Source organism: Perognathus longimembris, chromosome 18, assembly GCF_023159225.1.
Source record: "Perognathus longimembris pacificus isolate PPM17 chromosome 18, ASM2315922v1, whole genome shotgun sequence".
In the NCBI taxonomy this organism is placed as follows: Eukaryota; Metazoa; Chordata; class Mammalia; order Rodentia; family Heteromyidae; genus Perognathus; species Perognathus longimembris.
In genome coordinates this window covers 1,757,387-1,783,667 of record NC_063178.1, presented here as the reverse complement: position 1 = coordinate 1,783,667, position 26,281 = coordinate 1,757,387, and the positions used below count along the sequence as shown (strand labels likewise).

General features: G+C 37.4%; 1 protein-coding gene across 6 annotated transcripts in view; it reads left to right on the top strand.

The window, feature by feature from the left end:
• Arid4b (AT-rich interaction domain 4B) overlaps positions 1-26,281 on the top strand; it is a 102,330-nt gene that overhangs the window by 58,314 nt on the left and 17,735 nt on the right. For 3 of the 6 annotated variants that reach the window (XM_048367711.1, XM_048367710.1, XM_048367715.1), the window contains exons 12-17: positions 1,199-1,271; positions 2,562-2,656; positions 4,127-4,224; positions 5,760-6,000; positions 6,330-6,505; positions 12,502-12,756. In XM_048367711.1, the coding sequence (XP_048223668.1) occupies positions 1,199-1,271; positions 2,562-2,656; positions 4,127-4,224; positions 5,760-6,000; positions 6,330-6,505; positions 12,502-12,756 (938 nt within the window). The remainder of the gene's footprint in view (positions 1-1,198; positions 1,272-2,561; positions 2,657-4,126; positions 4,225-5,759; positions 6,001-6,329; positions 6,506-12,501; positions 12,757-26,281) is intronic. The other 3 variants (XM_048367712.1, XM_048367713.1, XM_048367714.1) reach the window with 3 other exon arrangements.

Sequence of the window (26,281 nt, the reverse complement as noted above, 5' to 3'; positions counted from 1 at the left end):
TAATGTCTGAGAATAGATTTCCTTGATGAATATCGGATAACCATACCAAGACAGGTCCATGTGGATTATGTTTTAATTAAGAAATATAGGTTTAACATAAGTAAATTAATGGTTTTCATTTATTCTGTGTTCACTTGCCAACTAGCAACCTACTAGTTTACCAGCAGCTGTAGTTTTTAGTTTGCTCTCCTTTGCTGTACTGGCATTTAAAATAAACAAGGGGAATTCACTAGAAGCATATCATTCAGCTCATGATTTTTCCAAATTAGAAAGGATTTGTTTAGATTCATTTAGAATATCAGTTCAATACCTTTGGCTCTCTGCTGCTAGAGCTGTATGTTTCAGCCAGAGTAACTGTAAAGGCTCACTGTATATCGTGAATCATTTTCTCTGCAGTTACTCCTATTGATGTTCTGTAATGGCAGGGTCCACAGCTGCTTCTTTTATTTGATTGAGCACCTGTCATAGTGCCTATTCTTAGAGGTGCTCATTTAATGTTTGTTGAATGGATGAAAGTCATTGAACTGGTGAGTTCCTCCCTCTTACCTACTACCCTGCTCCTTGCAGGTTCCTTCAGGACCAGCTCCCTACTGCCACAGCCCTTGGCCACAGCAGCAAGAAGCTAGTCCTTCCCTTGTAATTGATAAATCGGGGAACTATTTTATTACTTGAAGATTTCCCTAAGTCTGAATCTTCAGGTATTGTAGATCAAATTTGTTCCCCACTTTACTGATTATATAAGCTTGAAGTACTGTACAGTGGGGCTGCCTATAATTAAGGATGCTTTAGTTACAACTATTGGGACCCATACTTGTGTCGTTCCTTGAGGAGCAATAATAGAGTCAGCTGTAATGTTCAAACCTGATCCAGTGTATTATTTTGAGACTAGGTCTTTTTGAGCCTATGATCCTGATTTAGAGAGTTCTGGGAACAGTAAAACATAAAGAACAATCATTTTTTCCCCCATGAGAATTTACATTTGGAATTCTATTATGATATCTTTTAGGATATATTTTCTTCTGTAAATGCCTAGACTTGACCTGATTTTCAATAACTTTTAGCAGTAAATATTACTTGATTTTGAAAAACTCCTTTGAAATATTTTAATAAGCATTAGCCTTTACTTTTGGCAGGAAATCTTGCTTGTATCAGTAAAATGCTGAATTGATGAAAATAATATCTTTTCTTCTGTGATTAGGAAGAAATAGAACCATTTCCAGAAGAAAGGGAGAACTTCCTTCAGCAGTTGTACAAATTTATGGAAGACAGAGGTGAGAGTCTTTACTTTTATTTATCTTTAAGATTATAGGTGTCAGTGAGAAAAACATTTTTCAAAAAGTATGAATTCACAGGGGCCAGGGACAATCAGGGAAAGAATTAGAGGAATTGAATCTGGTTTAAGTATATTGTAGTTATAAATGAACCTACAGTGTAGTCAATCTTCTTGTACAACTTACTTGTACTAATTTGAAATGCTGGAAAAACTTAGAAAATAACAATACTTAAGCTATATGAGACTATATAGGGAGCAGAAAGAATAGAAAAGTGACAAATTCTGAAGATAAGTTATACCTCAGCTTACGAAATCTGCCTAATATGAAAAAAATGCAAGGACTGAGAAGAAAAGTGAGCACCAAATTTGCAGTACTGATCGAGACATTGAGCAGCTGGACTATTTTCTTTTGCTTATTTTCTATTACCTGTCTACATCTCCTTTCCTAAGAAGGGGGCAAGAAAATGTAGGGAGAAGCAGTAAGCGTTCTGGCCGGGAAGGAAGGACAAAAAATGGTTAGGGGATTTCCCAATATTGTGGGATTTGATGTTTCCTGAATCCCTATTTGCAGTACTGATCAGTAGAAGCTATAGCTAGCTGTTTGTCTTTTTTGATACATGAGATTGGCTTGTGAAATACAGTTACTTTTTCATTTAATATGAAATGTTTTTTGTTTTTTTTTGGCCAGTCCTGGGCCTTGAACTCAGGGCCTGAGCACTGTCCCTGGCTTCCTTTTGCTCAAGGCTAGCACTCTGCCACTTGAGCCACAGCGCCACTTCTGGCCGTTTTCTGTATATGTGGTGCTAGGGAATTGAACCCCGGGCCTCATGTATATGAGGCAAGCTCTCTTGCCACTAGGCCATGTCCCCAGCCCAATATGAAATGTTTTTGATTCCTGCATTCTTACTGTGAATGGAGGCTTGGTCTAAGAAGTTTTACCCTTTGTTTTGCTTCTGTGTAAAACACATGGGAAAAACCCCAGTAACCTCAAATCCAATTAGATAAATAAAATACAACCAAACCACTCATATTTTTTGGAAATGTAATGGATTACAGCTTTTCTATATCCAGTCAGTGCCTTTGTCAATTTTTAATAGTCTGATACTTTGATTTAGTGTCCTTGTACTTCATTTTCTTGGGTCAGAATAAAAGTATAGCTTTGCTGTAGAATAAATAACTCTTCATTGTCTAATTAACTCAATATTTTATTTAGTTCAACAAAACCTGTTTTCTTAATTTTTCATTTTAGTAAAATTTAGCATAATTTTATGTGTGTTTTCTTTAACAGGAACTCCTATAAACAAACGACCTGTACTTGGATATCGAAATTTGAATCTTTTTAAGTTATTCAGACTTGTACACAAACTTGGAGGATTTGATAATGTAAGTACTATGCATGGAAGTGAAACTTTTTTCTTTTGGTGCCAGTCCTGGGGCTTGAACACAAGGTTTGGGTTCCAGTTCCTGAGCATTTTTGTTAAAAGTCTAGCTATAGCTCCATTTCAGGCTTTTTGGTGGTTAATTGGAAATGAGTCTTATGGACTTTGTGCCTGAGCTGTCTACAGAGCATAATCTTCAGATCTCAGCCTCCTATTTTTAGCTATCTCCATGTCTAAAATAATTGTCTTTTCATAGAAATGTAAGAATATAAAGGAAAGAAAATGGAAAGCCTAGTTTAGAAACAGACAGCCTCCAAAGATGAGATTTACTTTTTTTTTTTTTGCCAGTCCTGGGTCTTGGACTCAGGGCCTGAGCACTGTCCCTGGCTTCTTTTTGCTCAAGGCTAGCACTCTGCCACTTGAGCCACAGCGCCACTTCTGGCCTTTTCTATCTATGTGGTGCTGAGGAATCGAACTCAGGGCTTCATGTATACGAGGCAGGCACTCTTGCCACTAGGCCATATTCCCAGCCCCAAGATTTACAAATTTTAATTAAAGTATTTTTGTGGGTTTTGTTTTGTTTTGAGTTTGATTTATTGTTAAGTGTTTCGTACTTGGATGGAGGTTTTGTTTAATGAAGGTCTGAGTCAACACAGCCATAGTGGTAAAAGTACTTACATTCATTTTCTTCTTTGACTGTGTGCTCTTGAGAATTTGAATCTGTCGTAATTTGGTTTTGAACTTAGTCACACTTGCTAGACAGATGCTTTACTACTTGAGCTAGGCTTCTAGCCCTTTTTGCTTTTAGCTGTCTTATGTTTATCCTTACTCCTCCTCCACCCCCTCCCCCAGCTGGCCTAGACTGTTATTTTTCTATTTCTATTTCCTGCATAGTTGTCATGACAGACATGTGCCACAACTGGTTGAGAACTAAGAATTTTGAACATTTTGAGGGGTTGGGCTAGAGCCATGATCTTCCTGTCTCAGTCCTCCAATAGCTAGGATTACGAACAAGAGGCATTTTCTCAATATTCTTTTTATCCTCATCTTTTTCATAGTGCCCAAAGTAGACAAAAAATGTCTCTTGAGCTGATCTGATAGCCTATATTTTGTTTATCCAACTGAGAATATTCTGTGGAATAAAATGCTTTACTCATTTCAGTAGAACTTTTTTGATTCATTAGCTTGTAAATTTTGAGGGAAGAATGTTAAAGAGCCTGTTTATTTTCATATTTTTTGTACCTCTGCTTATTTATTTTAAAGTCAAATGGCCTCAGCATTTCAACATTTATTTCTGCGTTTTTTTAGGATACTTTCATATATAAATCAAAATTTGAATTTATCAAGTTTGAATAATTTTTTCTTTGATCTAGAATTAGTAAATAAGGTATCATTACATATGCTATGTCTATAAGAAATGTTACTACATTCCCACCTTTTAACTGGACAGTTTTCATTTTACTTTGTCCATTAGATTGAAAGTGGAGCTGTTTGGAAACAAGTCTACCAAGATCTTGGAATTCCTGTCTTAAACTCAGCTGCAGGATACAATGTTAAATGTGCTTATAAAAAGTAAGTCCGTGTACTTTATTAAACTACTTTCAGTATTTTATCTAGAAAGCAGAATTGAATTTACCATTTAACCGAAGTTATTTCATTAAAGATTTTGTTAGAGTATAATGAGTCTAAGTAGCTATTTGAAATTTGTTTATTTTGTCCCAGTACTTGAGCTTGAATTTAGGACCTTTAAGCACTGTCTCTGAGCTTTTTTACCACTTGAGCCCCACAGCTCTACGTCCAGCTGTTTCGGTAGTTAATTGGAGATAGGAATCTCACAAACTTTGCTGCTCAGGATGGCTTCTTTCCTGCCTAGGCTGGCTTTGCATTGCAATTTGCAAATCTCACCTTTCTGAGTAGATAAGGCTATAGGTATGAGTCATAGGCACCCTGCTTACTGTAGTGTACTTGAGCATTTTCTATTCTAGTATATTCTGTGAGTACTCCATCTATGAAAAATTTGTAAAGAAAGTTTTTATGGCCAAGAACATAAAATTCTGCATAGAGCTTTAAAAGCTAGTATAGTCAATTGTAGAATTCTTGTCCTGCCTTTGTTTCTTCAGCTGTATAATTAGTTAATACTGCCTGTTTATGGTTACTGTGTTGATTGAGAACTACTAAGAGCTCTTATATCTTGCATTAAGGAAAGCTCAAAAATGTATATAGTACTATCAGTACTTTATTTATGTATGTATGTATGTATGTATGTATGTAATGACAGGCTGTCACTATATTGCCCAGGTTTACATTCCAAATGCATGCTCCTCTTTCCTTTACCTCCTAAACTGCTGGCATCACAGAATTGAACCATCTCATCTAGCATTATATTACTGATACTTATAATATTATTACTTTTGTTACATTTGGGATTATGACTTTAAGCACCTTTTTTTTTTTTTTCAGTGCCTGAACTTGGGATCTGGGTGGTGCTGTCTCGGGGCTTTTTGCTCAATGCTAATACTCTACCTTATCAGCCACAACTCTATTTCTGGCTTTTGGGTGGTTTATTGGAGATAGAAGTCATAAGGATTTTTGTGTGTAGGCTGGCTCCAGACAGCAATCCTTAGATCTCAGCCTCCTTCATTGCTAGGATTACAGGTGTGTACCACTGGCACCTGGCTAGCACAGCTCATAAGTCTACGTTGACAGAATGTTTTGTTTGAGTTGAAAAATTTGGGAAGAAATCAAGCATGGTACACATATATCCTACCTTGTAGGAAGTTGTGGCAAGAGAATCATGAGTTCAGGACAGCCTGAACTTCATTCCTTAAGAAAAAAAAAAAAGATGGGTAGAACGAAATAGAAGGAATTAGAATGTAAGTGAAACTTAAACAAGAGAAATGGATAAAAATGTAAGAATCTTTACAGTATGAGGTAGGATGTGCTGGTTTCTTTCTGTAATGCCCGCATTAGGGAGGCTGAGACAGGAAGATCATGACTTTGAACCGAATTTGTGCTATATAGTGTTATATTTTAAAAAGATAATAAAAGAAGCAAACAAGAAAATCCTCTACAGTAATATATTGAACTATTTTTCTTCGTGTTTCCAGATATTTATATGGTTTTGAGGAATACTGTAGGTCGGCTAATATTGAGTTTCAGATGGCATTGCCTGAGAAAGTTAATAAGTCATGTAAGGAATGTGAAAATGTCAAAGAAATAAAAGTGAAGGAAGAAGGTGAAACAGAGATCAAAGAAATAAAGACTGAAGAGGAAAGGACTATCATGCCAAAAGAGGAGAAGCTTCCAGAGGATGAGATGGAAAGAAAGGAAAATATTAAGCCTTCTCTGGTAAATCAGATATTGTTCATTGTCCTTTGCTACCTTTGGTATGTGCTCTGCAGGCTCTGTGAAGTTTTCAAAACTGTATAGTATTATACTTTTTACTTTTTCTTCAGTGAGTTTTGCTTTTAAATAGTGATCATGACTGGTCAAGACAGCTCTTAGTCATTTTTCTATAGTGCATTTGAAGAATGGCAGGAATTGTTAATTGGAATGCTTTTATCAGTGTTAACGTTGCTTGCTACCTCCTCGTGGTTGCTCTTAAGGTTATTAGGTTGGAGGTTTTGTGTTGTTGTTTTTAAACTTTTGTGTGTTTAGTTCCTTTGATCTTTTTCTAGGGAAGTAAAAAGAATTTATTAGAGTCTATACCTCTGCAGTCTGATCAGGAAAAAGAAGTTTCCAATAAAAAGCCAGAAGAAAATGAAAATCTGCAAGATAAAGATGATGGCACTGCTAGGGTAGATCAGTCCCTCAGCATAAAGGTAGAAGCTGAAGAAGAAAAAGCAAAATCTGGGTAAGAAATTTGTTTTTGGTTATGATGCATTTTTGGCTAAATTAATTCTTAATATTCACTCTTTGTACGTATACATTTAAATGACAGAGTATAGAGTAATGGTCACTTGCATTTATAAAGAAAATAGCATTTGCCTTCAGAGACCCTAATAACGTACATATGTAGAAAAAGATCTGTTCTTGCTCTCATCATAGAAATTTATCAGATTTTTGTGAGAAAAAAGTACTTTTTACTGAATTGGTCTGCCCAGTATCAGTCAATATGAACTTTTGGGAAGGTATCCTTCAATGTTATATAGATGGTATGTTGGCTATAAGGTCTGAGAGTTGTTTATGTATTTGAAGCAGAAACTAACAATGGAAAATACTGTCTTATTACAAAGGCCATTATTGTTGTGTTTTATGTGATTGGTAGCACTGTTTTAAAGCACTTTGAAAAAGTGAATTATTTAATATTGTACTGTAGTGGTCCCTGGATATTATAGGTCATTTTGGGCATTTAATTTTATATCTGAGACTTAAAAAAATATTTCCATTTAACAGCTCACTTAAATGAGCACCTTAAAAATCATTTTAGTATTTTTCTGATATTTAGCCATTGTATACAAATGGGAGAGGGTGTGTAAAATCAGCTGAGCTAAGGTGAATATACTAAGAAGTGTTTGTTTATAGTATTTTGTTACGTTTTCATGTGTGTAAGGACATATTAAAGTATGCTTTACTGCTATTAAATACTGTTTTACTTTTATTATTAAGAAACTGTAAACATTCAGCTGTTTGCCTGAAATCTGTTGATCTGTCTATTGACATTTTGGTGCCAGCAAATGAAAAAAAAAATACTGGGGTTTGATTAGCATGATAAAATCATTTATTGACTATACTTTGTCATAGCTCTTTCTGTATGACTATGTATTTAAAGTGCTCCGTCTACTCGATACTATTTGAATAATAAACTCAGTCAAGATTTGACTTTTGACTAAAATCTTAAAGCTAATGATGTTTGCTGGAGCATCTACTATTATAAGGCACTTTGAAAAGTCTTATTTTCATTGTTATTAGGGATTGTGTTGTTTCTAGTTTGGTACATCTTAATTTACAGAACATATTTTGTAAGTTCACTGTCTAAACTTCTTTGTATTATGGATATCTATAAATTCAGTAATAGGCTCTGTAATACTAAAGCCAGCACTGGTCTCATAAGTGTGAATATAACCTAGATATTCTCTTACAGAATGCTGTACTGTCTAAGATTTGTGTAAGTATATGGTGATACTTGTACAGTGATAAGTTCACCTACTGGTGGGTTGCTCAGGAATTGTCCTTGTTAAGTCATATAGGACTATATTTCTAGTACAAACTAATTTTCTTGATAAGACTGCCCAGTTTTGGTTGATAATTGTTTAAAAGCATAAGGAAGTTACAGTACTATATTTAAAAAATAGTCATATGTCACTTAACTGTAGAGTACATTCTGAGAAACACATTGGTAGGTGATTCCATTGCTGGGCAGAACATGTAAGAGTGTACTTAGGCAAACTAAGATGGCTATAACACTACAAGATAATAGTGTCTTAGGGGACCACTGTTCTTGTTGTGAGTAGTCTACTGACTAAACTGTCAACATAATGGATCTTGTGTTTTCTCTCATATGCTGTGATTCATTGCCAGAGTTAGTCTGTCCTTTTGTATTTTGTTCCCGGGTACCTTCTTTGCACCCCACTCATGTGCTGAGGGTTAGTTTTTAAATTAAAATGAATTAAAAACAAGGACTGTTACTATTACAATTGAGATGGTGACTGTTAGTGATCACATATAGATAGTATACGTAGTGTGATATGCAAGACAATGATTTACAATCTTGCACAGTTAGAGCACGAAAGTATTAAGATTTTCTCATACTACTTAGAAGGGTCCATACTATTCATGAACTGTTTATTTCTGGAATTTTCCCTTTAATATTTCAGATTGTTTTTGATGGTTTATAACTGAAACTGACAAGCCACAGATAGGATATACTACTGTAATTGACTTCTTAGTTTTACAACTTAAATGCAGTTTGGTCATTTATTGAGATGAAATGTGGTTGTTGTTTTTTTTTTCCCCCTCTCAATGTGGTTTTCCCCAAATGTTGTTCTTTAAAATATAACTCAAATCATATGTGTTTAACATGTATGTGTACATGTACATAATATATGCATTAGCTTTTCAAAAATCTGTATGTTGGTTGAATTTTCTTTCAGAGCGTACTTTGACATTCTGTGTTCTAACAGACTTGATCACATTACCCTATGAGTTGAACAATTACTTCTTCAAATGAAGAGTACAGGCTGAGAACTGTTGGCTCATACTTGTAATCTCAGGGAAGAGATTTGAGGATCATGGTTCAAAGCCATACTAAGGCACGAAAGCTACTCAGAAGATTGAGATCTGAGGATCACAATTGAAAGCCATCCTGGGCAGGAAAGACTCATCTCCAGTTAGCTATCCAAGAGGTTTTTTTTGGGGGGGGGGGAGTGAGAGAGAGAGAGAGAGAGAGAGAGCTGTGGCTCAAGTGATAGAGCACTATCCTTGATTAAAAAAAGCTCAATATTTTGAGCACAAAGAGCTCAGGAACAGCACCCAGGTTCAGAGTTCAAGCCCAGGACTACCAGAGACCGAGAGAGCAGAGAACTTTTTTGGATTGCCAATAATTATGTTGTTTCCTTTTTATATACTGAAGTGTGTTATTTAAGTAAATTTTATTTAGTGTCTTAGATGACAGTAATACACTTTTCTAAGTTTTCATTGTTTTGTTTTATTGGTGTATTCATTTTCCTTCTAACAAATACCTACAATAAACCACTTAGAGTTCACAGGTGTTTGATATTAATATTACCTTTTTCCAGCTGTACTCAATGTATTGTTGTTGTTTTAATGTAAGATGCAGTTTTAGTGGTCAGTTTTGTTTTGGTGTTATGGTTTGTTTCTGTGGCTTGAACTCTGAACCTGGGTGCTGACCCTGAACTCTTGCTCAAAGTATTGAGCTTTTTTTTGCTCAAAGCTAGTGCCCTATCACTTGAGCCACAGCACGTTTGCTCTCTCCCTCCGTCCCTTCGTCCCTCCCTCCTTCCCTCCCTCACCCTAGCCCTCTCGCTCTCTGGTTAATTAGAGATAAGAGTCTCATGGGCTTGCATGCCCAGGCTGGCTTCAAACCAACATCCTAAGATCTCAGCCTCCTGAGTTTTTAGGATTACAGATGTGAGTCACCAGTACCCAGCAAGTATTTTCGCTTTTTATAATTGACTTTTTATTGTGTATGTCTCTTCTCTTTTATATGGTGGTTCTTAGGTACATAATAGATCCGTTTTACTGTAAACATCAAAATATAATTCTTTCCTTACTGGTCTGATATGCCACCTTAAGACTTGAACCAGTAGTATTCTTACAGGAAAATGTCTTAGTCATTTTAATTTTATATTTGAGTACACCATTGACTTAAATTTGTTCTTAATAGTTTGCCATCATAATACCATTTTTCAAGATTTTAGTCTTGTTAAAATTTTCATTATAGAAATATACCATGCTTTGTTTAAACACATACTGACTTGATAGTTACTGAGCTTCTGTTTTTTTTTTTTTTTTTTGAGACAAGCTCTTATTATTTAAGTCGGGCTGGTTTTGAACTTCTGTTTTAGCATCTTGAGTGCTGGGATTACAGGTATAAATAAAAGTAACTTGTAACTGAACATATTTGATTTTAGTTTAGTTTGTTTTTGGGGGTTCAGGGTCTGTGTAGCTTAGTTAGGCTGGCTTAGAAATCACCATGTAGCCCTGGAACCCTGCCTCAGGCGCCCAAGTGCTGGGATTCATGTGTGCTCCTGAGTCAAGTGGGAATCCTTCTTGAGGCTAGTCTGGTCTTGGTATTTTAGACAAAACGGACGCATTGGCTACCTTTTGTGAACTCACACTCATTTCAGCACGTGCACTATACAGAAGGAATTGAGATGACACGAACTCTTCAGTTTACTCTTTATATCACTATTTGGAGGTTATTTTTGATGCTTTTATAATTAGTGGTATGTTTCCAATAAAAGGTTGCATATAAGAATGTAAAAATTATCACTATGGGTTCTGCAAGGCTTTGGCATGCTAGCCATTTGCTGTACCACTAAGTTAACTCTTTTGCCCCATTTTCATAATTTTTAAACCATAATTACTTAGCTGATTTGTGGCTCTGTTTTCTGATACTTGTTATTTGTAAAGTGATGGATTCTTTTTGAGAGAACTGTTATAATAGGTATAGACTATGACTACGACAGGACAGATAAAGAGATTAGTCTTGAGTTTAATATTCATATTTATATGAATATATATATAATTGAAGATTTTCTCTCTCTTTTTTTTTTTTGAGTGTGTGTGTGCTTATGTGTGCACTAGTATTGGAGCTTGAACTCAGGGCCTGGACACTATTTCTTAGCATTTTTGCTCCAAGTTAGAGCTTTTACTTCTTGAGCCACAATTCCCCTCAACTACTTGAGCCACTTGTAGATTTTTCAGTGGTCAATTGGAGAGTCTCATGGACTTCTGCCCAGGCTGGCTTCAAACCATCATCTTCACATCCTCTGTAGCTAGGATTACAGGTGTGAACCACCAGTACTCAGCAGCATCTAATTTGTTTTTTTTTTTTTTTTTTTTTTTTGGCCAGTCCTGGGCCTTGGACTCAGGGCCTGAGCACTGTCCCTGGCTTCTTCCCGCTCAAGGCTAGCACTCTGCCTCTTGAGCCACAGCGCCGCTTCTGGCCATTTTTTCTGTATATGTGGTGCTGGGGAATCGAACCTAGGGCCTCGTGTATCCGAGGCAGGCACTCTTGCCACTAGGCTATATCCCCAGCCCAGCAGCATCTAATTTGTTTAATACAGATCTGTGAGATTATAAAGAGAATATCAAGCCAGGTGTTTTGGTGTATGTCTGTAAACCTAGCATAATTTGAGAGGCTGAAGTAAGAACATTGAATTTATTTGAGGCCAGGGCCAACTACATCCACCCTCTTCCCCCCATGAATGGTCAGTTTTAGGAAGCAGGTGGTATTGAGAAGCTCCAAGTACTTAGATGCTCCTTCTAGAAAAGTCTGGAGTTTAGTTTCTTGTATTTGTAATTGGCTCTCATCTACCCATTAAGAATTTTCATGTTGAGAATCCATAGAAGAAAAGTTTTAGTAAATGTGGTTAAGAGACCAGACATAGAAGAAAGATATTAAGAAGGAAAGAAAAAAAATGGAATGTTTCTCTGAAAGTTAATGTAATTTTTTCAGTTAATGTAACATTCAGAATCTGATTGGCCACATTTTAACATTATTAAGATTAGCATCTTCTAGTTAATATTTTCATTTAAATATCCTTAAATTTTTTTTGCAAATTTTTTATTATCATAACGGTGATATACAGAGGGGGTATAGTTCCTTAAGTCAGGTGATGATTACATTTTTGGGACAATATCACCCCTTTCCCTCGGTCTCTCCCACCCTTAAGTTACATAGTTCATTTCAACATAGTGTCTAGTGAGTACCACTGCTACATCCTTAAGTTTTAAACTAGAAGTATTTGTTGCAAAATAATATTTTTAGTCAGAAAATGGCAAATTAAGTATAACGATTTTCTTTTGTCAACTGAGATGTAAGACATTTCCATAATTAGAAACATGAGAAAATTGCTTCAGTCAACCTTCCTACTTTCTTGCTACTTAGTACAACTTTCTATTTTTCTGGCTTTTGGAAATTTTCCTTTAATGCATTTTTTTTTTTTTTTAGTCTTCGTTTTTCTTGAAGCATACCTTTCTTTCACCGTTGTCATCTTACACAGTTTTAGTTTTTACTAGTACATTGAACCTCAGCATTCGTACGCACGGAACCTGCTGTTTCCGGACAAGCACAGCCACAGTTTTTATCAGTGTATGTGGTATGGAACTGGAAAGTTTATGGAGTATCTTTTATTAACTCTGCAATTTTTTAAACCTTTCAAGAGATGAAACGAATAAAGAGGAAGATGAAGATGATGAAGAAGCAGAAGAGGAGGAGGAGGAGGAGGAAGAGGAGGAGGAAGATGATGACGACAACAATGAGGAAGAGGAGTTTGAGTGCTACCCACCAGGCATGAAAGTCCAAGTGCGGTATGGACGAGGGAAAAATCAAAAAATGTATGAAGCTAGTATAAAAGATTCTGATGTCGAAGGTGGAGAGGTCCTTTACTTGGTGCATTACTGCGGATGGAATGTGAGGTAACTTGAGTTTTAGCTAGTGATTATTACCTAAAAACACTTCAACAATACTTTGCTATTTTGAAACTTACCTATCAAGTTGCAGACTCGTTAGTTTTCTAATTGAGGTCACAGTACCCTTATGAACACTGGAAGCTTCTACAGGGATATGCCTCACTTAGAAGACACCGTTGCTTTTGATCTAAAACTTGTAAATTGAAGAAAAACATTATTAGGATGAAATGATAGAGAATTTGAGCTTCTTGAAGTATCTAAGACCATTACCAGGCTGCCTGCTCTCTGTTTTAAAGACATTGTCACAGTAGCCTCTGTGTTCTTCTCAAGTCTACATATTTCTTCAGTAGGTAGGGGTTTGAAGTTATGTCAGAACAGCCTATCTTGTCAGTAACAGCTGTTACATCCCAGCCTTGCTCAGAAGCCTGGGGGTGGGATTTATTTGTATCTTTGAAACAGTGTAGTTGAAAACTCTTTGTCTAAAACAGAAGGCACTTCATGACTGCCACTGACCTAGTGAACTGAATGACAGAACTGAGATTTAGTTAGGTTGTGATTAGTTACTTCAGCTTTTTCCTTGTACAAGTTTTCTTTGGTTTATCCAAAGAAATTTTGCATTTCAGTTTTGTCCAAAATTGGTAAGTCAGTTTTAAGATTGGATCACTTAATTATTGCTTAATAATAACTTCTTGTATTTTGGAATCCTTGAATACTGCATATGAAATTTAGTCTGTGATAGAGTTACGGCCTTGAAAAGTTCCTCATGGGTGCTTTCAGCAGTGCTTAGTATTTTCAAGGAAGAATGTAGAACTCATGCTTTATATTTAAATGGATTCTTAGGGTTGGGGTGTGGCTCAGCGTAGTGGGCACGCTGAGCAGGTGTGAGGCACTCATTGGAGCCCTAGCATTGTGTGCATCTGTGTATACCTCAGAACCCACTCATGCACACCCAAATACCCAGTATTCTCTGACTTGGAAAGTTACTAGGATGATAGCATTTCAGATGTTCTGTTTCTTAGAAAGAAACTTTTTGAGCCAGGTGTGGTATGGTCCACAGCTTTAATCCCAGCATTCAGTCTGCTGAAGCAAGAGGAATGCAAGTATGAAGCCAGCCTGGGCTAGGGCTACCAAGTGAGATCCTGTCTTAAACCTACGTGTCCCTCTAAACTTAAAAAAAAAAAAAAGTGTATAACTGCTGTTGTAACACTCACTAGGAAGCCAGGGAAGCATGGCCTCCACCAATTAATGTTTGTTTTTGTTTTTTTACTTCGAGGAAGTACACATTTTATCTAATGCTAGTAGAAAAATGGCAACTTATGTCATGAGGAAATGTTTTGTTTATAACTCATTACTATTATTTCTAACAAGATTAACCAAGGTCTGAGCCTGGTGTCAGTGTCTCACCCCTGTAATCCTAGCAACTCAGGAGCCTGTCATCTGGGGTTTGAGGTTCAAAGCCAGTCCAGGCAGGAAAGTCTGTGAGACTCTTTATCTCCAAGAAGTTATCATTAAAAGATAAAACAAAAATCAAGTGGAATTGTGGCTCAAGTGGTAGACCACCAGCCTTGAGCAAAAAAACTCAAGGACAACATTCAGTCCAATCCCTAGGACCAGCACCAAAAAAAAAAGTCTGGATTAAATCACTTTGATCTTTTTGAATGATCTTAGAGTGATTTTTCACTCCTGCCTCGTATATAAATGTAAAGATATAGTATGTTGATTTAAAATTAGGAACAGAATTGAATCCATAAAGTTCAGTAATTATGTAGTAGTTAATAAGTAATGTCCATCAGATAGTAAAGAGCTGTATCAAGATCTTCTCTCCTTTCAACTCTTCTCTCCTGGTTCTTTACCTAATTTACATGCAGAAACATGTTTTCTTCTTGGCCTTTATAAAATGCTTGAAATTTCATGACAGATGATAGAATTCTCGCATTCGCCAACTTTCCTCACAATCAGGAATAGTTATTAAACTTGTGTTAAAGTAATATTGTTGTTCAACAAAAGTGGTTTTGTATATACAAGAATAAGATACTCATGAGGTTTTTTTTTTTTTACAATTAAAATACAGTTTTCTGTGTAATCAAGAAAAGATGCTGCTGGGCTGGGGATATAGCCTAGTGGCAAGAGTGCCTGCCTCGGATACACGAGGCCCTAGGTTCGATTCCCCAGCACCACATATACAGAAAACGGCCAGAAGCGGCGCTGTGGCTCAGGTGGCAGAGTGCTAGCCTTGAACGGGAAGAAGCCAGGGACAGTGCTCAGGCCCTGAGTCCAAGGCCCAGGACTGGCCAAAAAAAAAAAGAAAAGATTGGGTTGTTAGGTTCCAAGAGTATAGAAAGAATGTCCAGTGTTAGATTTGAAATGGACAGTGGGGATGGAAGGAGAATAGAAGTAGTTGAAGAGTTATCATTGTGCTAATATGCCTTCTGCTTCTAAAGACTTTGAAGAGAAGAAAAGTTACAGTTCTGATGAAAACATCTCCACTGCTGTACATTTATTTTCTTAGAGTTAATAGTATTTCATGGAGCCAGTATCCATGTTTCTCTTTTCAGTCATGACGAGAGAGTTTGTATCATTGATACATCAGTAAAAAATGACTGCAATAAATCCTCAGAAACTCAAGTTGATATCTCTCCTTTTTTTTCCCCCCTGCCAGTCGTGGGGCCGGAACTCACTGGGCACTGTCCCTGAGCCTCTTTGTGCTCAAGGTTAGCACTCTACCATTTAAGCCACAGCAATATGGGCTGGCTTCCCACTGCAATCCTCAGAACTCAGCCTCCTGATTAGCTAGCTGGGAGTGTTACAGGCATGAGCCACTGTTACCAGCTGGATTTAGCTACCTTTTCTGAAATGCTTCATGTAGCTTTATAATAAAATTTTTATTTTATTTCCTTTTTTTTCACGGCTGAAAACATTTCTATAACTTTTATACACAGATTAGTATGTGAGAGTTTTATTTTTTTCTACTACTATAATGACTAATATAATAGTGTTTTATATTTTTAGACATTGACTTCCAAGCCAGGTTCCTGTGGCTCACACCTATATAATCCTAGCTACCCAGGAGGCTGAGATCTGAGGATTGTGTTTGAAGTCAGCCTGGGAAGGAAACTGTGAGACTCTTTATCTTCAATAAGTTACTCAAAAAAGCTGCAAGTGGCACTGTGGGTTAAGTGGTAGTGTGCTCACCTTGAGCTAAAGAGGCTCAGGGACAGTTGTCCAAGCCCCAGGCTCGGGGGAAAAAAAGAAAGGAAGGAACAGAGAAGTGGGGGGTGGGGGGGAAGAGAGGGAGAAATTTGCTTTCGGTAACTGATTCTTGACCCCAAATCACCAATTTTACAATACTGCTTAAATTTGTGCAGATAGTGACTATAGGTAAAAACCATGGGCAGTACTGGAGAATGCACTAGATCATTTGGCTGTAGAAGGCTTGGAGTATCCCAAGTCATTGTTTTATAAGCATTCAGTTCAGAAAATGAATATGAAAGAAGGGTAAAACCATTACAATGTGTGTTACCTTTTGATCTTTTAGACAATGTCTTACTATGTAGACTACAGTAGCCTCACGCTCCCCATCCTCCTGTCTCGGCTTCCCAGGTTCTGGGGATGTAGGTGTCACCAACCACCACATTGAGTTTTCTTCTCATAAAATTTTAAAACTCACACTCATGGTATTGGGGCAGTAGATCAGTGCTAGTGTGTTTGCCTAACAGGGCAGTGTCCTGGGTTCAACCTCAGCACTGCAGTTTTTTTTTAAAAAAAGTGTAGTCATACTGCAGTAATTTTAATAGTAAGCTTTTTGTTATTTCTGCTAACTTCTCTGAATGATACTTTTATTTTATAGTAGTTTTCAGTATCATACTGATCTATTTTACTGTCAAGTACTGAGGTAGTGAACAAGGAGGTTGAGAGAACAATTAGTAAAGGAGAACCAGAAATGAAATACTTTGAACTTTTAACTGTAAAACTCTTATATAACAATAATTGTGTTAAAAGCTGAAAATTAGATTATTCTTTTTTTTTTTGGCCAGTCCTGGGCCGTGAACTCAGGGCCTGAGCACTGTCCCTGGCTTCTTTTTTGCTCAAGGCTAGCACTCTGCCACTTGAGCCACAGCGCCACTTGAGCCACAGCACCTCTTCTGGCCATTTTCTGTATATGTGGTGCTGAGGAATCGAACCCAGGGCCTCATGTATACGAGGCAAACACTCTTGCCACTAGGCCATATTCCCAGCCCCAAATTAGATTATTCTTAAATGTTGTTTTAAGTAAAGATATATTACGGCCTCATGCTGGTGGCTCATGCATGTGATCCTAGCTCTCCTGAAGCTGAGATCCGAGAATCACAGTCTAAAGCCTGCCCAGGCAAGAAAAACTGTCACTCGTATCTCCAGCTAACCACCAGAAAATGGAGCCGTGGTGCAAAGTGGTAGAGCACTAACTGTGAGCTCCCCACAATGGACAAAAACATATATATTACAAGAAAAAGTCCCTTACATCTTTCAAGCACATTGAAGAGTTAATTAGGGAGAGGAAAACCATAGTTAGAAATGGCTTTCAAAATCAAATGGGTTCAAACATACTTTTTATTATTCACATGCATTTCATCAAATTTTATTTGGCAAATTAAACATCTGCTATATGCTAAACACTATGCCTGGCACTGAAGGTACTAGGAAATAGTCTCTACTAAGGTTTAGGTTTATTCTTACAGGCCATCCCCTTTTCCTTCCCTTCAGGCCATCCCCTCAGTCCTTCCCTTGTTGTGCTTACTTTCCTTGGTCATTTGGCAGAGTCACTTCTTTTGACTCTCAGCTCCTTGACTTGGTTCCAACAGCTTGCCCGGAAAAAACTACAAGAAAGTTGAACTCGCTGGGTGCTGGTGGCTTATATCTGTAATCCTAGCTACTCAGGAGGCTGAAAGCTGCGGATTTCAGTATGAAGCCAGCCCAGTTGTTCCATGGGATTCTTATTTCCAGTAAACTACTCGGGAAAAGGCGTAAGTGGTAGGGTGGTAAAAAGAATCTCAGGGACAGTGCATAGTCCCTGAGTTCAAGCCCCAGGCTGGGGCCGGGGGGGGGGGGTGAAGATAAGGACCAAATCCCAAAAGAGATTGCTACTCCTGTAGTTGGCTGTTTCCTAACTTTTTCTTCTTTCCCTCATGTCTTCTCCATCATCTTCTAGCTGGTGATTTTGCTTTTTCACCTCACTGAGAAATTGAAACCAGAAGACATTTCTGCAGACGTGTAGCTCTGCTTTGCTGCCTGCCTCTGCTGTCACATCCTCTGTCTTCCCCTAGCAGTCATGCTCCTAATCAGACATCACAACATTTTCTTGCTCTGTTCTCACTTTTTCCTGTCCATGTGTATACATGGAGTTACTTCTTTCCTGTCAACAGAAACCTGTCTCCTTGGTCCTAGGGTGTCATTTCTTTGCTCCACTTGGATCAAGCTAAGTATTTAAAAGCATTATGCACATTTGTTATTCACTTTCTTTGCTGTCACTGGGCTCAGCCCAGTCTAGGCCTGCAGAGCTCTGCTTCTATCAGGATCACTAGTGACTGACTGCCTGTAGCCCACTTCTACCCTCATTTCTTGCCCCCTTGTTGTTTGGCCTTCTCAGTGGGATTGCTTTCAGTTGCCCACTCCTTAGCACACATGGCTTGTGCTCTGGCTGCAGCTGCTACAACTTGTTTTTCCTTTTTTTGTATTCAAAATTACCCAGTTTTCACTTACCCGGAGTTTCTGTGCTTCCCCCCTTCCAGTTGCTCCCTGATTTTTTGCTTCTCGTATATAACTTCTACCTTTTGTTCCTACTTTTCCAATCTTGAATTTATTCTAAATTATTTTTCTGAACTTAAAGGAATTGGTTCTCAGGGAACTTTTACCGAGGACTCTGGGTAACTCTTTCCTTTCAATTGTTTTCCTCTGTCTCTTTTTTTATTGCTCAAGTCTGTATATCAACACCATGTTATTTTATATTATTTAAATGCATTTAATTTTGAAGCATGAAGACAATCTGTTCCATATTCTACTAGTTTAGAAATGTATGTGCCTGGGACCTGACAAGTGCTAAAAAATGTTTGAATTATATTAGGCTTTATGGCAACAAAATGGAAGTAGAGCAGAAGTTAAAGTTCATATAAACGCTGTGTGTGTGTGTGTGTGTGCGCGCGCGCGCGCGCGCACGTGCATGCGTGTGTGGTCTTAGGGCTTGAATGTGGGGCATGGGCACTGTCCGTTAGCATTTTTGTTTTATTTTAAATTTTCTTGTCAAGGTGATGTATAAAGGTGTATTACATATGTAAGGTAGTGAGTACATTTCTTGTCATACTTGTTACCCCTCCCTCACTTTTCCTCTACCTTCCCTCCCCTCTCTCTGTTAGTTTTTTACCACTTGAGTTATACAGCTGTACTTGGGGCTTTTTGTCATTGATTGGAGATAAAGAGTCTCATCAGTTTTTCTGCCTAGGCTGGCTACCAACCGTGATCCTCAAATCTTAGCTTCCTGATAGGATTACAGATGAGAGCCACCAGCACTCAACAAAGCCATTGCTTTTTATAAGTAGTGAAATACAAAATAATGAGGGAATGGGACAGGTATAGGCTGGCCTCTTCTCAGCTTATTTTTGTAACGCAGCGCTTGCTTCCTGAGAGACAAGACTTGCCCACAGAGGCTTTGGCATTTTACCTTTCTTACCAACAATGTATTGAAGTTCCAGTTTCTTTTCTTCCTTGCTTACACATGTTATTCTGTTTAAGACATTTTTAGCTCCCCTAATGATATGAATGGATATCTCATGCTTTTGATTTATATTTTCCTAATGACTATGCAGTGGTAGAACACACTATCTTTAGAGAAATGTTTATTCAGCTTCTTGTCCATTTTTTATGATTGATTTTGGTGAACTGGAGTAGTTCTTCTGTACTCTTCATATTAATCCCTTACCAGTTGTACAATTTGCAAATACTTTCTCCAATTCTATAGTTTTTCTTTCACTTTCTTGATAGAATCCTTGGATGTACAAAAATTTTTAATTTTGGTGAAGTCCAATTTGTGTATGTCATTGTTACCTATGCATTTGGTATTATATCCAAGAAAGTACTGTTAAATTCAGTATTTTGAAAAATTATGTTTTCTTGTTGAATTTGTAATGTTTAGGCCTTTGATCTTTTTAGACTTCATATTTGTATGTGATGGCAATTCTCTTCTGTAACCTCTTTGGGACATATACATTCATCTACTAACTGGAACCAAAATACTGTTTAGGGACTGGAATGAGTTTGAAAATGCTTGTTTTCTGCCTTGTATTTCCTTTTATTTTTTTCATCTTTGTTAAATATTTTCATGTCATTTTTATCTTCATTTCTCCATTCCTTTCTTCTCTAGAATATTCTTATTTTTCATCTTGTATTTCCATGTAGTCTAATCCCTGCTATGCAACCATTGCAAATACCATTGGATTTAGAAATATTGATACAAAGTGCAAAAGTTGTTCAATTCTATTGAAATTACTATGGTCATAATAAAAGGAAAGCAAAGCACTGTAGAAAATCATCTCATTTCTGTAGCATAAAGATTAAGGTCCCATAAAATGATGTCTGTATGACATGTTTTCCAAGTAGATATCCATAGACTTCTGTTCCAGTCAAGTGACACTTGGAGGTATAAGAGGAAATATTTAGTTAAAAAGATAATTCAGTTGTTATGCTCAAATAAGTGATTTTTTTCTTTGTATAGTAAATTCAGTTCTTTTAAAACTTTTTGAACAGTACTGGGATTTGAACTGAAGGTCATGGGTTTGCCATGCCCCTAGCCCTTTTTATTTTGTCACTTTTCACATGTTTATACTTCACCGGGCCAGGATTGTGGCTCCTCTGCTTGTTTCCTGCACAGCTGGGATGACAGGTGTGCACCACCATGCTCAGATTTTGCTGGTTGAGAGGAGTCTCACAAACTTTTTCCCTGACCTGGCCTACAATTTTGCAACTACTGCTTGCTGCCTCCCCCACAGCTAGGATTACAAGGCATAAGCCACCATACCTTGCTCAAAATTTCAAAATTCTTTCTTTCTTTTTGGGGGCCAGTCCTGGGGCTTGAACCCAGGGCCTCAGCTCTGTCCCTGAGCCTTTCTATGCCTAAGACTAGTACTCTTATCACTGTGATCCACAGCACCACTTAGCAGTTTTTTCTGTTTATGTGGTGATGAGGAATCGAACCCAGGGCTTCATGCAGGCTAGGCAAGCACACTACCACTAAGCCACATTCCCAGCCCCTGCTTCAATTCTTTTTTTTTTTTTTTTACTAAACCTGATGTGTTCAGTAGTTTTTGTAGATCAGGACTTACACAGTTTGTGTAAAACATGAACTTTTGGAAATGTTTATTCAATAGTTTTATATATTTTTTAAATTTTTGTTAAGATGATGTACAGAGGGTTACATTTACATATGTAAAAGGTAGTGAGTACATTGCTTGTCAAACTTGTTACCTCCTCCCTCATTTTTCTTCCATCTTCCCTCCCCAATTCCCCCCACCCTGGGTTGTACAGTTAGTTTACAACATATTGTCTTGCAAGTATTGCTGTTGCATTGGTTCACCTTTTACCCTTTGTCTCACCATTTTGATGTTCCCCTTCCCTTCCCTAATTCAGACAAACATGTATAGAATACCTAAGGTGCTAAAAATCAAACACAGTGACAACAGGGGCTAAACCATAGGGAGGATAAACGAGAGAAAAATAATAATTTCACATAGTGTATTAAAAATAACAGTATATAGATTGCAGGGTGCATCAATATTTTTATCTAAATGTATACAAACACTAATTCCCTAAACCTACCAGACATTAACAAAGAATACTTTTGAGGTATTTGAAAAACTCTGTAAGTGCGTCATAATATAAAATTAGTGCCACGTGTGAACCATTTGTAGTGGTGTTTGTGAGCTTGGCTAGTGTTTTGTTTGTTGGTATTACATATGATCTGTACCTAAAGACTTATGCTTAGGGTTCGCTTTCTACAATTATAAACCTTAAGACAACCTACTGATACAAAATTAGTATGGCATTCTTCTGAACTGTTTCTGACTAATCTTAAATATGACTAATCTGTATAATATGATTGTATCATTTTTGTGTATTCTTAATTATGAAGAATACCATCCCTGTCTCTCTGTGGATGTTAACTGTTATTGCAAGTGGAAATATGAAATGTTAATAACAGAAGCTATTAACATTTTTTAATATTGCTATAGTTAATAACAATAGCTAGTAAGTTATCAATACTTACGATTTTATTTTTCAAACAATATACTGTTATTTAAAGTATACAGCAGAAAGTATTAAATTGTGATCAGGTGTTCTGTTTTGTTTTCCATAAATCTTGCTTTAGATGTTGGGTGTTAGTCCATTGCTGTAATCCGAGCACTCAAGAGGTGGATGAAGGAACATGGAGCCTGAGGCCAGTCTGGCCTATACAGAGACAAACCTTGTCTCAGAAATCCTCAGAATAATTAATTAAGCAATTTTTCTTGCTTTAAATATTCTGTCAGGTTAACTATGCATAAAGTGAGGTTATATAAAATTTATGCTATATTGTATTTTGCCAAAATGTACATGACAGGTTTATAATTATTAATAAGTAATGTTAATTTATCAAACTTGTTTTTTTCTGTTTTGTTTTTGTTTTGGTTTGAGTCTTTTTGTGGTTTGTTGTATTGGGGGATGGGTGTTTAACTCAGTACCTTCCTTGTGCTTGGTTGGCTGGTGATACCACTGAGCTGAACTTCTAGTCCCTTTTAAAATTTTACTAATTTAAGAGGGAGATTTCTGACTTTATTAATACAGTTTAATTTCTACTTTAAATTTGAAATTTAATTTCTATTTTAGATTTTTTTAAAGAAATTAGTGGGCTGGGAATATGGCCTAGTGGCAAGAGTGCTTGCCTCATGTACATGAAGCCCTGGGTTCAGTTCTCCAGCACCACATATACAGAAAATGGCCAGAAGGGGCGCTGTGGCTCAAGTGGCAGAGTGCTAGCCTTGAGCAAAAAAGGAAGCCGGGGACAGTGCTCAGACCTTGAGTCCAAGCCCCAGGACTGGCCCCCCCCCCAAAAAAAAAAAGAAATTAAGTAGTTAATTATATTGGAAATCATTAGTGTGTAAATCAAAGGCAAAATATAAAATGGGTACTTAACTACTATTAAACCATGCTTTTAAAAATCACTGAAATACAGACGATCTTAATAGTTTGTCATTTGGTTTTATCTTTGATAATGTGTGGTTTTCAAGTGGTAGATTTTAAAGTAATAATCATTTGTTTTTCTATGAAGTTTTAAAAGTATGTTTGTTGCATGTAATTTATTTTGAAAAAGTCCTTAAAAGGGTATAGGTTTGTATTACTGCTTGCTAAATGATATTTGAAAGTTAGGTTTCAGAAGAAGCAAAATTTGAGCTAAATGTAGGTGTATTAACTATTTTGGTTAGTGTGTCTGGTTGACTAGCATTTTGCTACTTTTATGATTGCTAACTAATTAGATGGCTTGCCAATATGTCCAAACAAGACTTGTAAGGTTTTCTCTTTAGAATTTATTTTCTCTGGTGAGAGCAAGTACTCAGTGGTCTCTGAACGGTGTCTGCTTTGTATTGGTATTTAACTTGTAAAAACTGTATGGTATGGTACAGTTACTGCTTTGAGAATGTATGTATTGTTTCTGTTGTAATTACTGCTTAGCATTGTATTCCAACTGTGAGTTCTTAGAAGCCAGAGGTGTGTTGAATCGTCCTTGCTGAACACATACTGCCCAGAAACCATTATATAATAGGTTCATAAGAGGTGTTTGTCAAGTGAATACATCCACCCAGTTCTTAGACTTACATTATAATTTTTCTAAGTAGCTGTACAAAAAGGTTACAATTCCATATGTCAGGTTGATTACAATGTGTCTTGTTCAGTGCTACCCTTCCATCATTCTCCCCCTGTTCCTCCTTCTCAGCCCTACCTTCAAATTATGTAGTCTTACAGTTTTTGATCACTTGGTCTAGTCATTTTATGTAGATCAGGGAGCACCTGAGACCTCTAGAAGTTGATTGGATTGAGATCATCATGTGTGTGTTCTTTAATGTTCATTCCACTAGTTGAATGTTAGTTGATCTCAATAGAAATATTTTCAGTTTAGTCATGTATATACCTCAAGAATATTTTCCTTAGCAGTTTAGATATCAGGTTCCATGTATAGGAATAATGACAATTAATATTGTTGATAAGCCAGACGCTGTTGGCTCACACCTGTAATCCTAGCTATTCAGGAGGCTGAAATCTGAGGATTATGGTTCAGCCCAACCAGGGCAGAAAAGTCTGTGAGACTCTTATCTCCAACTAATGACCAGAAAATCAGAAGTGCCAGTGGGGCTCCAATGGTAGAGCACTAGCCTTGAGCTGAAGAGCTCAGGGACAGTGCTCAGGCCCTTAGTTCAAGCCCCAAGACTGACCCCTTTGCCCCCAGCATACACACACACACACACACACACACACACACACACACACTCTCACTTGATAATTGGAATTAAAAGACAATAATTTTCATCCACTAATATTGCCTCTTATTTAAATGTGGCACTAAAAATTATTCTAGTTTAGCATTTCATTTGAAAGTGTGTGTGTGTGTGTTCATGCATGCTTCTATGTGCATATAGTCCCACATATGTTGTTTTCTTGAGAGTAGCGTCTTAGGTTGCAAGGTTGGCTGGCCTTCAGCCCTTGGGTTGCCTCAGCCTCTCAAGGAGCTGGCATTGCAGGCTAAAGCATCGTGACATATGCCTGTGTTCCTGGGAATGTACCACCTTGAAAGGCTGAGGTAGGAGGATCTTAGTTCCAGGTCTGTGTGGGCTGTATAGTCAGACCCTATCTCAAAAGACGCCTATTCCCTGAAGAAGAAGTCAATTACTCAGACCGTCTTTGATTAGAAACTTATATTCTTGAATGATTAGTACTTGCAGTAGTAGTCCCATTGAGAACAGAGAAAATTGAAAATAATGGAATTAGTTCTTCTAACTTCCTAATCATCCAGTCATTGTCAGGCCTGGTCTAGTTCTGAAAGGCTGCATTTAAAAATTAAACAACATAAAAAATGACTAGCCCATAGGACATTTGAGGCTCAAAGATTTAAGTACTTGAATACCTCTAATAATCAGGACATTTTAATTTACAACCCCATTTTCAGGTTTACATTCTAGAGAATTAAAAATCTCATTGTTTCGTTATCCACAATAAACATGGCTTTCTTTTCCCGGATTCCCTCTGCTTTCCTCCTCTTTCCTCCTTTCCCTCCTTCTTCTTTTTCCTCCCTCCCTTCCTCATCTCCGCTGGGTTTTGGACTCAGCATCCTTGGAGGATAGATGTTCCATGAGCAGTGAAACTTCAGTCTAATTTTTGTAACTTTAGTACACAAAAGAGGAATGACTTTAATGTTTTTTCTTTTTAGCTTAGTTTTTACAGAAATAGACTGTTGTTCTTCTCCATAAACCATAGCCACATTACAGTTGGTAGTAATTGACTGTAGTGCCCTGTAAAATTCTGACAATTAGTATGCACCTGCAATCCTAGCTCCTCAGGATCTTGAGATATGAAGTTCGTAATTTGAGGCCAGCCCAGGCAGGAAAGAGTGTGAGACTTCTTATCTCCATTAGCCACCGAAAAGCCAGAAGTGAAGCTGTGGCTTAAGTGGTAGAGCATTAAAGGATAGCACCTAAGCCCGGGCTTCAAGCCCCAGTACTGGCACACGAGTGCACTTGTACACACAAATACCCATACACACAGTTCTAAAGATTACCAACACTGAATAGAGAAGTCATCCCTGCTCTGTTGATTCCCAGCTATCTATAAGGGTAGGAAGAAAGAAAGCCTCTCAGAATAATAAAAACTTGGCAGAGTAATGGTTGTCAAGTATTTTATGAGCATTTTCTCTAGATTATTTTGTATTAGCTGTAAGTTACAACAACAAAGTTTTTCTGTCATACAGTGCTGTTGATAACTTACAATAGCATGTTGTGGTGGCTTTTCTTTATTTTTATTGTTATTATAAAGGTGATGCGTGGAAGGGTTACAGTTAGATATGTCAGATAACGAGTCCATTTCTTTTTGTACGGTGTCGCCCTTTGTGCTAGCTTCTTGATAGGTCTAGAGAACAAACTGCCTGATGCTTAAGCAAACCGAGTGTGGTATAGAGAATTGCTGTGGTTTCCTTAACATTTACTGTACAGATGTGATTTCTGTTCCGTGAAGCTTTGAAAATGGGGTGTGAATCCAAAAGTAGAAAGGTTTGGGCTCAGCCAGCAGCTAACGCTGTGGCCTTGGAACAGCTCGGGCAGCCGTTCCAGCTCTTCCTCGGGTGGGCCTTGCTACCTGCCAGCTCATGAGGGAGGAGTCCCACCCAGCCTCCCGTTGTGAACTGTTAGGACTGCTCGCAAATCTGATGAGTAGTTTGGCAGTAGTGTCTTCCTTGGTGTATGTTTTGCATATTTATGTTAGTTTC